General features: G+C 38.5%; 1 protein-coding gene across 1 annotated transcript; it reads right to left on the bottom strand.

Annotated features, from left to right (window-relative positions):
• Nucleotides 1-844: 844 nt before the first annotated feature.
• On the bottom strand, nt 845-12,926 carry LOC129708044 (integumentary mucin C.1-like). The gene is made up of 14 exons (XM_055653586.1): nt 12,896-12,926; nt 12,752-12,814; nt 12,022-12,072; nt 11,321-11,383; nt 10,843-10,881; nt 10,421-10,462; nt 9,805-9,867; nt 9,320-9,364; nt 8,818-8,868; nt 8,253-8,284; nt 4,352-4,462; nt 3,116-3,167; nt 2,406-2,511; nt 845-1,184 (listed from the first exon to the last, which is right to left on the bottom strand). The coding sequence occupies exons 1-14, from the start codon at nt 12,924-12,926 to the stop codon at nt 1,016-1,018; spliced, it is 918 nt and encodes a 305-aa protein (XP_055509561.1). The 3' UTR covers nt 845-1,015.
• Between the last annotated feature and the right edge of the window lie 1,837 nt (nt 12,927-14,763).

Raw genomic sequence — 14,763 nt, 5'->3', positions numbered from 1 at the left:
GAATGTAACCCATGCGTATTATAGTGCAGAAGAAATGTGTTCATGTTATCTGAATGTCCATGAATTTTAAAACCAAATCATCTAAGATGTGTAAAGCCTAATGGTAAAAATAAATATCAGATACACTGAGACAGCTATACATTTAGCGTCTTTAAAATGCACACAGTTTTAGATCTAAACGTCAGGTTCTTCAACGTCGGGAGTTTCTCAGAGGAGTTCTTCCTTACCAATGAAAGGAACATCCTTTAGTTTTCCTTCAGTCTACAGTTAAATGATATGAATGGATACTGAAGTCATCGTCAGCGGTCACTCAAAACGAGTATGACTGTCTTCTCGGACGCCTGTGCGTGACTTTGTTTAACGTGGGGAGATTTATGTCCTTGACACATTTGGGTCAGGATCCAGTGGCATTGAGTCCAAGACGACCGGGGACCCTTTTCTGCTGCAGCCTTCACCTGCCCAGACGTTGTGATGCTCCACTAAAGTCCTCCGCCTGTTCCACCATTGAGGTCTTGGTTGTATTGCTCTTTGTCAGGGACCTCCCCCTCGACCTTACTGCCATGAGTGGCCCGACCAGGAGTATAGCTTCAGATGCTTCTCCACCATGACAAGGTGACAATCCACGGAGATCTACTGAATTTGAGAACTTGAATAAACTTTCTGGTCTGTTAAGTTCGATGGAGTGACCCAATTGAATGTAATAAACTGGAGATTTGGCACTGTTATTGGGTAGATAAATGTAAACTTTAAGAAAATCACATTCTCCCCTCTATGTACATATGAATTAAAAACAATGAGATATTCACGACAAAAGCAGTGAATCATATGCAGATTTTTTTTATTTTTTTAGTTTTGCATTGAATGATCATTTGGAGGAAAGATATATTGTGAAAAGCCATGTAGTTAGGAATAAAAGACACTTCGGATTTTTCAAACATCACCAAGTAATGTTTGCTTAAAATAAATCAAACAGAGGTTACCAAGTAAAAATTGGCATTCAGTTTAAAATTCCATTTCACGGAGCACTATTTTCACAAATAGAGCACTGACATGTTTTTGCAGAAATATACGAGTACTGTTTACTCGATCCATTACCACACGCCAATGTTACTTCCTTTGTTTCAGTCGTTTGTTCTTCGCAGCACTCACAGTTGTGTTTCATTTTACCTATTGTGTAGTCAAACCTAAAATGTAAGAACATCACAATGAAAATCAATCGGTATCATATTGCGTCTTATGCATTTTAATTACGACAAAATCCCACCATTTGCAATGGTATCATGCTGCTGTGGGCCATAGCCTTCATGCATTGCCATAAAGATGCAAGAACAAAGTAATTTTAACAAACCAATGATGTATTTAAACAAAAAGTTCTGGACTCTCAAATAAAAAGTTTGAAAATAATTTAATCAGTATTAAGTTAGCATTATATCTATTCATTAAATAATATGGGTTTACATCATCACTGAGCCATTACTAAGCTCACAAACAATTTTTCATGAATTTTCTATCATTAATACAGGAGGGGACGCAACTGCCTTTTCTCTTGCTAATTGATTGGTAGTTGATATAAGGCCAGATTGGTGAATTTTGCCAGCTTCCTGCTTCTTGCTCCACCCTACGCCATCATGATTATGTTTTCTTCGGGAAGTGGTAGTGTGGAGCAATGTAAATTGGGGAAACACATATTTTGTAGTAAACACCATCCCCAACCTTTCTCTGAGGTCATATTATCTCAGTATTTCTTTTGTTCTTTGATGCATTAAGGGCCTGTCCCACTTAGGCAATTTTTTAGGTGACTGCCGGCTACTGTCATAGTCATAGTAGGTCGCCGAAAAAGCGGTGACTGGACCCCCACGACAATGTTTATGACAACGTACCACCTAGTTGACGTCAAGCTATGGCAAGCTGCCGACAACCGGCGACCCATTAGGACGTCTACCTATGACCACACCTACGACAACCGAAGTAAACCTACGTCCACCCATGACAAGCTACGACAAGCTACGTCCCTGTCGGCGACAACTGAGGACAATTCAGTTGCCGGCACCTGTCGCCGGTTGACGTAGGTTGACGTAGGTAGTCGCCAATGAAATTCAGCACCAGCGACAACCTACGTCACCTGGCAACAACCTACAACAGCACCTACATCAGGAGAAGTCAAGCTATGCTCATTGGCGTCAAACCCACTGTCGCTGAAAATCTTTGAACATGTTGAAAATCCAGCGGTGACCAGAAAGACGCTACGACTCTTTGGTCAACTAAGGAGACTACTCACAACCGTACAGGCGACACACCAGCAACCATGTGGCAACAGCCTAGTCACCTGCAGTCGCCTAAAAAATAGCCTAAGTGGGACAGGCCCTTTATTCTATTTAACTAGCACAAGACTTAAATTTACTTACATGGAAAATGATTTGCAATTTCCTTGACATGAATTAAGTTCAACTGTTGCAGTACAGTTATCCTTAATGATTGTAAGCGATTTTGGTTGAACTTTACATTGTGTCACTGTTGGGAAAAACACGGAAATTAGAGAATTCCACCATTTTATGTTATAAAAACATGTAATTAGAAATAGATTATCTATTTGATATTGATCTCATGAAGACAGACAGACAAGCTAACGGACAGAAGAGCTGAAAGAGACACCTTCTGAAATAACATATTAAAGTTATTGTCATGTGATACAGTAGATGAAGGCATAATGTTTACCTTTACTACTATTAATCGAGCTTAGAGCAGAACTGAACAATGAAATTCCTAGATATTGATATGCAAAATAATTTTTCGTTGTTAGAATAGGAGTCTTCGTTAAAAATCTAGTAGGAATGTGCAAAGGTTTGACTGTAGTAGGACAGAACTTCGGACTAGTAATGTGTGCCACGATCCCTGCTGCAACTCGGTGAAATTAAATGTGAATTTTCAAATATTTGTAAAATTGGTGCCAATGATAATTTAGCATTGAATGTTAAAGTAAGTACTTTTGAAGTTTGGTCCCTGTTGTGAAATCAGAAACACCTAACAAGGATGAAGAGATTTAAGCAGGATAAACATTCTGCAGGGGGAATATATTTTTCATATAAATTGCAGTGCCCAAAATGTGACTTCTTACCTCGCTGAGGGCAGTAATAGCAACAGTGACGGTCATCCCATTTTTTGTCAATCTAAACGTACAGGAAAAATAAATTGTTATTTTGCATATTATTTAACTATCGATCATGATATGCTATCATATTGTAAAAATGTAATTTTGTGCAGGACGAGAGCCCCTTTAGTTTCACTTCATGTCAAATCATGTATTGTATTTTCACTGTTGGCTAGATTGAGATAGGCCAATACTATTTTACGTGTAACATAGCAAGCAGAAAGTATTTATTCCATTAGGCTAGTTAAAACCTTGGTCACTGAAGTGAAAAGACTGCATGGTAATTCTTATAAAGTTGTGGCATAGAATTCTCATATAGACGAGATTTAGCATTTCTCTGCCCCCTGCAAAGGCATGTTAAATGGTGGCTGTGTGGCTGGCCAATGAATGCCTTAACCCCATGGCCTTGTTTTGGTATATATTGGTGCCCAGGGCCACTGGTGAAACATACCACAATTAAAGATAGCTGCCTTGATAATATCTTTCCCTTGCCCACTGAAGGAAGTAGTTGGGTCTTACATCACTGTTGGGTCCTTTGGGTTGTGGGAGAGGAGAGCGTGATAATGGGAGCTATTTAGGGAAATGGTTAGCTGCCAGTTGTGTGATCGCTGATGAGGGCTGAGGTACAGGACCCTGGGATCATTGATCATCTACAGATGCCAGGAAGCCAGATGACTCTGATTGCCAATTGGTAAGGTAGGTTTGGTCATGAGAAAATAGCACACATGAAGGGTGGAGACAATAGGTTATTATTAATGTAGGGTAGTGAGGGACAGGTTTTGTGGGGAGGGGGTATATTTGAAGGAGAGTGGAAAATCCATTTAATGGGGTTTTAGAGGCAGACAAATCTTTAATTCATGCCAAAGCAGGCTTCATAGGTCCATTGAAGCCTGCATCAGCTGGAGTGAACTCTTGGGATACATCTCAGAAGCATGGAGGAAAATTGAAGGAAATCTCCAGAAATGTATTCAAAATGTATTTTTTTTAGAAGAATTTGGTCATGTAGTGCAAATGACCATGGTGTTTTGTTGAATAAACTTTAGTCAAATGTGTTAACCCACCCAGCACCCAATCATTGTTTAGAATGATTTTCATGTTGTTCAATTAATTTTATACAAATAATTATGAAAAGAACAAATCAATATTGCAATGTGAATGTACATCATGATACATGGAACATGCTACAGTATAATTTGTACAAACCTCATCACAGGTTGAATTATAAAAGCATGTTATTTCTGTCTCTATCACCATGTCTCCTGAACATCTGTAGTAAATACATGTATTATTTTGATCAGACCATTCATCACCATTCTGAAAAACAAAAGCAGAAATATCAGCGATTATCAACCTGAGTAGCAAAGAGCTCTCTCAAAGATGCTATGTGGGTTGTGGTTGTAAATATTCATGTGGTAAACACAGCTCCACTGATTGCCAGGGAAGCCAACCTTGGCTGAAGTATTAGTAAAATCATAACATTATTTGCTGTGGGTTGCAATGGCAAAATCAGCTAAGTTTTTCTGTTCCAAATAATAAGTGTGGATGTCAGACAAAAAAATGATAACTGTTGTAATACTCCACATCTTGTAACCATCATTGTCAAACTTCAGATATGAATCTTGGTCTTTATCAGAAGATGCTGCCGGATAGGCACTGGCTTTAAATTAATGCCCCTACATAAATGAAAGTATTGTGACTTTCATAACTGCAAATAGAATTGGAAAATATATTTGGAAAAAATTGTGAGAAATTCATTAAAGTTTGGGATTTCAGCTGAAAAGAAATATTATGCTTCATAAAATCAGTTGATATTTGAAAGTAATCATTGGCTGTGCATAGAATAAGCTATAACATATCTTACTTGGAGTATGCTTTCTTTGCCCAACTGTGGAACAAAAAATATTGTTCCTTATTTAATTTTGATTGGAATTGAACAAGGCAACGAAGGGGTGTATTGGAGTTGACAATTGGAAATCTCTCATGACCAGGTGTTGAAGAAAATCCATGGGAAACAGCAAAGTAGATTAGATGCTTTTACCTCCTGTCTGGGAATGTGATGAATTGTGGATGGTAAATGTAAATATGAAATAGAAGATAACATAGTTTGTTTAACTTTCTCTCAGAAGTTATAGTAGATTACACGCGCCCCTACCGCTGGTAGCGTAGATACGTTGCAGTGGATGGGAGGCTTACAATTGGCTTGGAATAATGCCACGAGGCCTTTGTATTGTGTTTGAATTGTATCAATCATTTGTTGTTAAATAAGATTAACGTAAGCGAACAGTATGCTATGACTAATGAAATAATTGGTACCCATGTAGTAGATAGTAAATTTTCATATCTAAAAACTAAAGTGTAAGCTGCAGAAGGCAACAATCTGCCAATACTAGGTAGCATCAGAATGACGGATCACCCCTTGTTTTTTTGTTGATTGTTTTACTACGGGCTTGAGAGAAAGAGGGGCTGTGGGAAGCACTTGGTTAGTGGAGATGGAGGCAGAGCATTCTGAAGGATAGAGATAAGGATAGACGAGCGAAGAAAGGAAGAACGTCAGGTGAGAGGCTGTAGAGGGTGGGGGGGATAGAGTTTGAAGGATGGAAGGAGATAGTTAGGAAGTAGGGGGAGAAGTGAGGGTCAATTGATCCACGAGCAAAACATGAACTACTGGAGGAATTCAATAGGTCAGGCAACATCTGTGGAGACAAACGAGTGGTCAACTTGATATTTGCTCCTTTTTTCGAGAAGAGATCCAACAACTGGGCCAAAGGGAAGTTGAAGGAGGAAACGTAGGGCAAAGGCTTCTGTACATCAACCAACCGCTGTGTATATTGAGTGCATATGTCTTGACAGGCACCTGGTTCTTGTCCACACAAATGTATGTCTTAACAATCATGTATCGGGCTTGGTCCCTGTCACTTTGTATCCCCTCCTCCTACCACTGTGTCAAAACATTACTCTAAGTCCACGTGGCAGCTGGGGATGCATTGGCTATCCCAAGTTAAAATAAGTCACAGATTGATAACTTCCATCCCTCATTATGATGTTGAGGACCTGGACATTCCAAACAGATACAGAACTTGAATACATTTTGCTATCATTGTCCAAGCATTCAGAAACCTGGTACTAACATCACTGCTCTGCGGGCAGTAGGTATATCACCATAGTCACAGCCATATAGCATGGAAATAGGTCCTTCGACCCAACTGGTCAATGCCGAACAAGATGCTCATCAAAGCGAGACCCATTTACCTGCGCCCGGCAAGTAAATATTACTCTAAAGCTTTCCTATCCACGTACATGTTCAAAGAGGAACTGCAGATCCTGGAAAATTGAAGGTACACAAAAATGCTGGAGAAACTCAGCGGGTGCAGCAGCATCGATGGAACATCGTACATGTTCAGATGTCTTTTTAATGATGCCATCATACCTGCCTTAGAAACTTCATCTGGCAGCTTTTTCCACATACCCACAATCACCTCTGTGTTTCCCTTAGCCTCATGCATTACAAGTGCTGGACTGCCCAACATTTCTCTATCCCAATCATGTACCCAATTAACTAGTTCTCTAATCTTGTAGAGCAGCCTACCATGTGGAATAGACTATGTTGATGGCCCTGTCATCATCAACATTTTTGGTTACTGCTTCCAAAACCTCAATCACATTTTTGAGACACCATTTCCCACACACAAAGCCATGCTGACTATCCTGAGTCAACCCCAGTCTTTCCAAATGCTTGTACATCTTATTCTTCAGAATCATCTCCAGTAACTTTCCTACCACATATGTTAAGTTATAGGTCTTTTGTTCTCGTGTTTTCTATGTAATCCTTCTTCATTAGAGGCAAAATATTATCTACCCTCCAATCTTCCAGCACCCTACCTGTGCCATAAGAAACAATTCATATATCTCAGTAAGGACTCCTGCAATTTCTTCCCATAATGTTCCTGGATAAACCTGATCAGGCACAGAGATTTATGTACACAAAAATGCTGGAGAAACTCAGCGGGTGCAGCAGCATCTATGGAGCGAAGGAAATGGGCAACGTTTCGGGCCGAAACCCTTCTTCAGACTGATGGGGGGCCTTGACTCCATCCTATGACTCCATCCTATCCACATACCTTGACTCCATCCTATCCCCCTTGGATAAATCACTCCCTACCTTTGTTCAAGACACCTCAGACACTCTCCGTTGTCTCCGCGCATTCCATTCTCAAGGCCCTCACCCCCTCATCTTCACCATGGTGTCCAGTCACTCTACACCTCCATCCCCCACCAGGATGGTCTCAAAGCCCTCCGGTTCTTCCTCGACCAGAGAAGCAACCTATATTCGGCTACTGACACTCTCCTCCGCCTAGCGGAGCTGGTCCTTAACCTCAATAAATTGTCAGAGATTTATGTACCTTTTGGATCAGTACGCTGGAAAATGGAACACTGTTTTAATAGGTTAAGCAATGTTATCAAGAATGAGCTTGTCTGTTGGCTCGTGAACTTCTCCTCTGAAACAATCCTTTGGTAACGTTTGTTTGGCAAGTGAGTAGTAAAAATGAACTCTGCCCGAGTCCTCCCCCTGACAAGATACCTGCAGCACAGAGTTGCCATTACCATGTTTTGACAATAGCCAAACACAAGACCTCATTGTAATATCCCTGATCCAGATACGAACAGCTATTAGATTAGATAATCATATGCATGAGAGACCACAAGAACGTCTGCATAACCGTCTTTGAGTTCCAATTCAATGAGTGATTTTCAGAGATAATTTTAACACCTGAGAATCCAGAACCTTCAAAACGCCAGTTGAACATCAGGGGCCAAATTAACAATTTGTGCAGGAGAATTCAAAGTTCAGTGACATAATTATAATAGTGCAATTTTACTAAATTACTATGTGACACCAGAGTTCATTATTGTGGATTTAAAAATATACTCTGAACTCGAAGTAATAAATCTAGAAAACAATCTAAAATTCAAGATGTTTAATGAGTTTCAACTACCATAATATAAGAACTCCGTACCCTCATGAGGTTTTGCTCTGATATTTGACCACACAAAATAATTTAACTTAAAAGTATCAGAAAATACAAAATAATTTTCATGCACTCACATTTCTGAAGTTTCCTGAGTAGTCTGTGCATCCTGTAGGAAAGAAAGATGTGGAATTACTAAATTTGTGTTACCAATTTGAGTTATAGGAGGGCTTTATCTGAATTATAGTTTATAATTGTTTTGTGGAAATATAACTTACTAGTACATAAAGGAACATATTGTGTCGCATCAAAGAAAATAATGCTATGTTCAACCAAGCAGCCAAGAGGAATTTGTACGCAGCTAGGAAACCTCCAACAGGAATTGATCAGTTGCCACATTTTAATAAATTGTTTTACTGTTGACATTTCCTTCATCATAGAATCATGTGGGAGGGTTTGCTTTGCTGCGACATTTCTTCATTTCTGTCAATCCACAAATGACTATTTTGCTACCATCTCGAACAATCCTCGAACAAGAGTGGTACTCTTGACACTTCGATTATGGATTTCATGTAGAATTCCTACCTCCTTCTTATTTCAGAAGTTGTTCTCCTATTCTCTGGCTGAGATTTATTAAATATTTGCAGTAACAACATAAACAGGCAAGAGGGAAATACAGAGCTTCATTTTAACGTTATCTACCTGGTTTAGTGCTGGTAGTGGCCTCAGTTGATGATGTTGTTGCTGTTGTTTCTTGAGGAAGAAGAGAAAGTTTTATTCAACCAATGTAACTGAGAAGAATTAGCATGAAGTTGAAAAAGCTTCAAAAGGAAATGTTTAAGCTGGGAAATTGTGTCAGAATGTTTTATGCTGTTACTTTTTTAATTGCAGAATAAAGCTGCAGGGCCTACTAAATTTATACCTCACTCTCTCCTTGTCAATTCAGCAGCCGAATATTTCAGTGCCATCACAAACAATTATGCTCTCTTTCATAGCAGCCCAAATATGTTTTTCAGAAATTGCAGCTGATCAGGCATTTAGTAAGATGGAGTTGGCACAGATGTGCAGCTGGAAGAGCTGCCGCCTCATAGTGTTAGGGATTTGTATTCTATTCTGACCTCGGGTGCTGTCTAGGCTGGGAGTGCACGTTCTCCCTTTCACTGCCTGTGCTCCCTCCAAGTTTTCAACAGTGGATTATACCAACCTGGTGTAGTAATGGTGGTGGTCCCAGATGTTGATGTAGTTGTTTCTAGAGAAATAACAGAATGTTATGTTCATCCAAGAGAGTCAAGGAATTGTTATGCAGTTAAGAATTCTTCAACAGTAATTCATCAACTGGTACCTTTTAATAAAACATTTTACACTTGACATTTCCTTCATTGTAGAAAAAAGAGGGAGGACATAGTATGCTGCTAAATTCCTTTAACTCTGTCAAATAGCATCTTAATATGTCCCTGACATCCCAAACAATCCTGCACTCATCGATTGCGGATATCCTTGCGTATCGGAAACACGTCTTCCATACACTGTATGTTCTTCTTTATTCCATTATTACTAACAGTATAGTTGCATGATTCATGCCAACAATGTAAGCGAAGATGAAAAAAATTGAGCCACAGAGTTGATGTTAGAAATGTTGCCCCATTGTCTAAAGATTAGCCAATGTTTACAAAAAGTGGGTTGACTCGCCTGTTGTGGAACCGGTGGTGGACTCAGTTGAGCCAGTTGTCAAAGATGTTGTTGGTGTTGTTCCTGGAGAGCAAATAGAAAAAATAATTACAGATAGAATTGCAAGATTCAGCAATCAATTTCAGTGGGACTCTGCACATTTTCCTGATACTGGGATGAATGTTATCAATGTTCATTGCTCATGCCTAAGCAAAGGACATTTAGAAATTAACCACATTTTGTTTCATCATTTATCAAATCGAACAAAATCATGAAAAGACATTTTGGAAAAATCAATGAGCAGAATCAAAACTGTTTCACAGCGTTGCCATGACCTAAACCTCCCAGAATAGTGGAAGAGGTGAAGGGAAGAGACCTATTCTATAAAAGTAAAAATCCTTATCCATGTCCACTGAAAGGTGCCAGTCTCAATGCTCTTTTTTAAATTATTGCAGGCAATCAGCACCAAAAGGCCTCATTAATTCAGTAGTTGAATCTACATTTTCATGGTGAGAATCTACATTTTTGGAATAAAGCAATGAACATATGTTCCTGAAGAGGGTGCTATATAGAGCTTCACTAAACAAAGCACAGAGTCCTAAAGGAAAAGCTAACAAGATTGATAGATGTTACTAACCTGATGTAGTGCTGGTTGTGGTCTCAGTTGTTGGTGTCGTTTCTAGTGAAAGAAAATAATGTTGTATTCAAGTGGGGCAGCCAAGAGTAAATTGTACGTAGTTATACAGCCATCAACAGGTATTCATGGGCTGGCACATTTTATTAAAACCTTTTATCAGTTGTCATTTTCTTCATCATTGAATAAAACGTTTGCCACACTATACGTCTGAATTACTTTTTCCTTGTCTTTCAGAAATTGCAGCTGATCAGGCATTTAGAAAGATTGAGTTGGCACAGATGTGCAGCTGGAAGAGCTGCAGCCTCATAGTGTTAGGGATTTGAATTCTATCCTGACCTCGGGTGCTGTCTAGGCTGGGATTGCACGTTCTCCCTTGCTCTGCCTGTGATCCCCCCAAGTTTTTAACAGAGGATGATACTGACCTGATGTAGTGGTGGTCCCAGATGTTGATGGAGTTATTTCTAGTGAAATAAAAAAATGTTATGTTCCACCGAGACAAACAAGAGGAATTGTTATGCAGTTTAGAATCCTTCAACAAGAATTTATCAACTGGTACCTTTTAATAAAACATGTTACACTTGATATTTCCTTCATCGTAGAAAAATGTAGCAGGACATAGTGTGCTGCTAAATTTATTTATCTCTGTCAATTAGCATATTAATATTTCCCTGCCATCTCGAACAATCATGCCACATCGATTGCGGATATCCCTGCGTATCGAAACACGTCTTCCATACACTGTATGGTCTTCTTTACGCCATTATTACTAGCAGTATAGTTGCACGATTCATGCCCATAATGTGAGCGAAGATAAAAGAATGGAGCCACAGTGCTGATGTTAGAAATGTTGCCCCATTGTCTAAAGATTAGTCAATGTTTACTAAAAGTGGTTTGACTCACCTGTTGTGGAACTGGTGGTGGACTCAGTTGTGCCAGTTGTCAAAGATGTTGTTGGTGTTGTTCCTGGAGAGCAAATAGAAAAAAAATTACAGATTGAATTGCAAGAGTCAGCAATCAATTTCAGTAGGACTCTGCACATTTTCCTGAGACTGGGATGAATGTTATCAATGTTCATTGCTCGTGCCTAAGCAAAGGACATTTAGAAATGAACCAAATTTTGCTTCATCATTTATTAAATGGAACGAAATCATGAAAAGACATTGTGATTTCTTGAAGAAAGTTCTGAACTCCTTCGTTGATCCATTTTGGAAAATCATTGAGCAGAAACAAAATTGTTTAATAACGTTTTCATGACCAAAAACTCCCAGAATAGTGGAAGAGGGGAAGGGAAGAAACTTTTCTACCAAAGTGAAAATCCTTGTCAATCAGCAGCTGAATATTTCAGGGCCATCACAAACAATTTCAATTTCTTAATGTACCAACTTCAGATTTTGTGGAAGCTCAGCAAGTATTCTAAGAACTACTGATCAGAAATTTAGAACATAAGGAGCGGTAAAGTGCCACAGCTGGTGCAACTCCTACCTCACAGCACCAGAGACTTCAGATTGATTTGTTCCGTTGGTATTGTGTGCATGGAGATTACATGTATTCCCTGTTATGTGTGCCATTCCTACAAGTGTCTGAAATATATTGTCACTAACCTGATGTAGTACTGGTAGTGGTCTCAGTTGTTGATGTAGTTGTTGGTGTTTCTAGTGAAAGAAAAGAATGCAATATTCAACCAAGACAGCAAGGTGGAATTGGTATACAGCTAACTATTGATAGTCAGGAAACAATCAGCATGAATTCATATGCTGGCACACTTAATTAAAATGTTTATCAGATGGCATTTTGATTCTTCATTGAATAAAATGGCAGGGCAAAATATACTTTTGATCAATCAGCGGCTGAATATTTCTGTGCCATCACAAATAATCCTGTTCTCTCTATACACCAGTTGCAGATTTCCTGGAAGATCAACCATTTTCCAATGACCGCAATGTCTACTTAATACCATAATTTTGAATAGTATGCAATGTGTGTACTATTGGTAAGCATGTCTGTTTATATGTCCCATTGATACATGATCCTCAAATTGCGTAAAATGTGTTCATTCGAATCATAGTTTTGTTTTTTTGCTACGGAATGTCCAAAGAAAGAGAAGCAGAAAACACCAACTTATATCCTCCACAAATCAGAACTATTTTGAAATTGTGCAATAATGTGGTCAAATTGTTATGAGCCAAACATTGACATCTTAACATGTATATTTGCACAATTTATGCCAATAATGTAAGCAAATATGCAAGAAGTAAGTCACAAAGCTGATGTTAGCAATGTTGGCTTATTGTCTTTGATTTGCCAATGTTTATTGAAAGTGGTTTGACTCACCTGTTGTGGAACTGGAGGTGGACTCAGTTGTACCAGTTGTCAAAGATGTTGTCGGTGTTGTTCCTGGAGAGCAAATAGAAAAGCATTTACAAATTAAATTGCAAGAGTCACCAATCAATTACAGTACGACACTGCACATTTTGCTGAGACTGGGCTGAATTTTAACAATGTTCATTGCTCGTGCCTAAGCAAAGGACATTTAGAAGTTAACCAAATTTTGCTTCGTCATTTATCAATTGGACCGAAATTATGAAAAGACATTGTGATATTTTAAAGAAAGATCTAAACTCCTTCATTGATCCATTTTGGAAAAATCGTTGATCAGAAACAAATCTGTTTCACAGCATTGCCATGACCAAAAACTCCCGGAATAGTGGGAGTGGCGAAGGGAAGAGACTATTTCTATAAAAGTGAAAATTCTTATCCATGTCTACTGAAACTTTCCAGCCTGAATGCGCTTTTAAAAATTATAGTGGTCTACCAGCTCCAAAGGGCCTCCTTAATTTGGCAGTAGCTTCTAAACTTTCGTGGTGAGAAACTACATTTTTGGAATAAAGCAATTAACAAATGTTCCTGAAGAGGGTGCTATATAGAGCTTCACTAAACAAAGCACAGAGTCCAAAAGTAAAATCTAACAAGAATGATAGATGATGTTACTAACCTGAAGTAGTGCTGGTGGTGGTCTCAGTTGTTGGTGTTGTTTCTAGTGAAAGAAAATAATGCTGTATTCAAGTGGGGCAGCCAAGAGGAATTGTTTCACAGTTATAAAGCCATCAACAGGAATTCATGAGCTGGCACATTTTATGAAAATGTTTTACAAGTATTCTAAGAACTACTGATCAGAACATTAGAACATAAGGAGCGGTAAAGTGCCACAGCTGGTGCAACTCCTTCCTCGAAGCACCAGAGACTTCAGATTGATTTATTCCATGGGTGTTGTGTGCATGGAGATTATATGGATGTTTATGTTACATGTTGTGTCCTGTTTATGCATTTTATGATTTTGTTAACCCATCTTTATGCTTTGTATGGAACTGATTTTTAAATTATGTAAAGCACTTTGGGGTCAATGAAAATTGACTATAAATGTGCTATATAAATAAACTTCTTCTTCTTCTTCTTCTTCTTCTTCTTCTTATTATTATTATTATTATTATTATTATTATTATTACTATTATTATTATTATTATATGTACCTGTTATGTGTGCCTTTCCTACAATTATCTGAAATATATTGTCACTAACCTGATGTAGTACTGGTAGTGGTCTCAGTTGTTGATGTAGTTGTTGGTGTTACTACTGAAAGAAAATAATGCAATATTCAACCAAGACAGACAAGAGGTATGGATATACAGCTAACTGCTGGTAGTCAGAAAACCATCAGCAGGAATTGATATGCTAGCACCTTTATTAAAATGTTTAACAGAGAGGATTTTTTTCCTTCGTAGAAAAATTGGCCGGGCAAAATATACTTTTGATCAATCAGCTGCTGAATATTTCTGTGCCATAACAAATAAACCTGTTCTCTCTACACACCATTTGCGGATTTCCTGGTAGATCCACCGTCTACCAAAGACCGCAAGGTCTACTTAATACCATAATTTCTAATAGTATGGAATGTGTGCACTATGGGTAAGCATGTCTGTTCATATGTCCCATTGATACATGATCCTCAACTTGCGTAAAATGTGTTCATTATAATCATGGTTTTGTTTTTTGCTACGGAATGCCCAAAGAAAATGAGAAGCAGAAAACACCAACTCATTTCCTCCACAAATCCGGACTATATTGAAATGGTGTCATAATTTGGTCAAATTGTTATGAGCCAAACATTGACATCTTAACATGTATATTTGCACAATTTATGCCAATAATGTAAGCAAATATGCAAGAAGTAAGTCACAAAGCTGATGTTAGCAATGTTGGCTCATTGTCTTTGATTTGCCAATGTTTATTGAAAGTGGTTTGACTCACCTGTTGTGGAACTGGAGGTGGACTCAGTTGTACCAGTT

This window comes from Leucoraja erinacea, chromosome 22 (assembly GCF_028641065.1).
Source record: "Leucoraja erinacea ecotype New England chromosome 22, Leri_hhj_1, whole genome shotgun sequence".
Taxonomy (NCBI): Eukaryota; Metazoa; Chordata; class Chondrichthyes; order Rajiformes; family Rajidae; genus Leucoraja; species Leucoraja erinaceus.
Note: the sequence above shows the minus strand (reverse complement) of the source record. Positions and strands in the feature narration are given on the sequence as shown.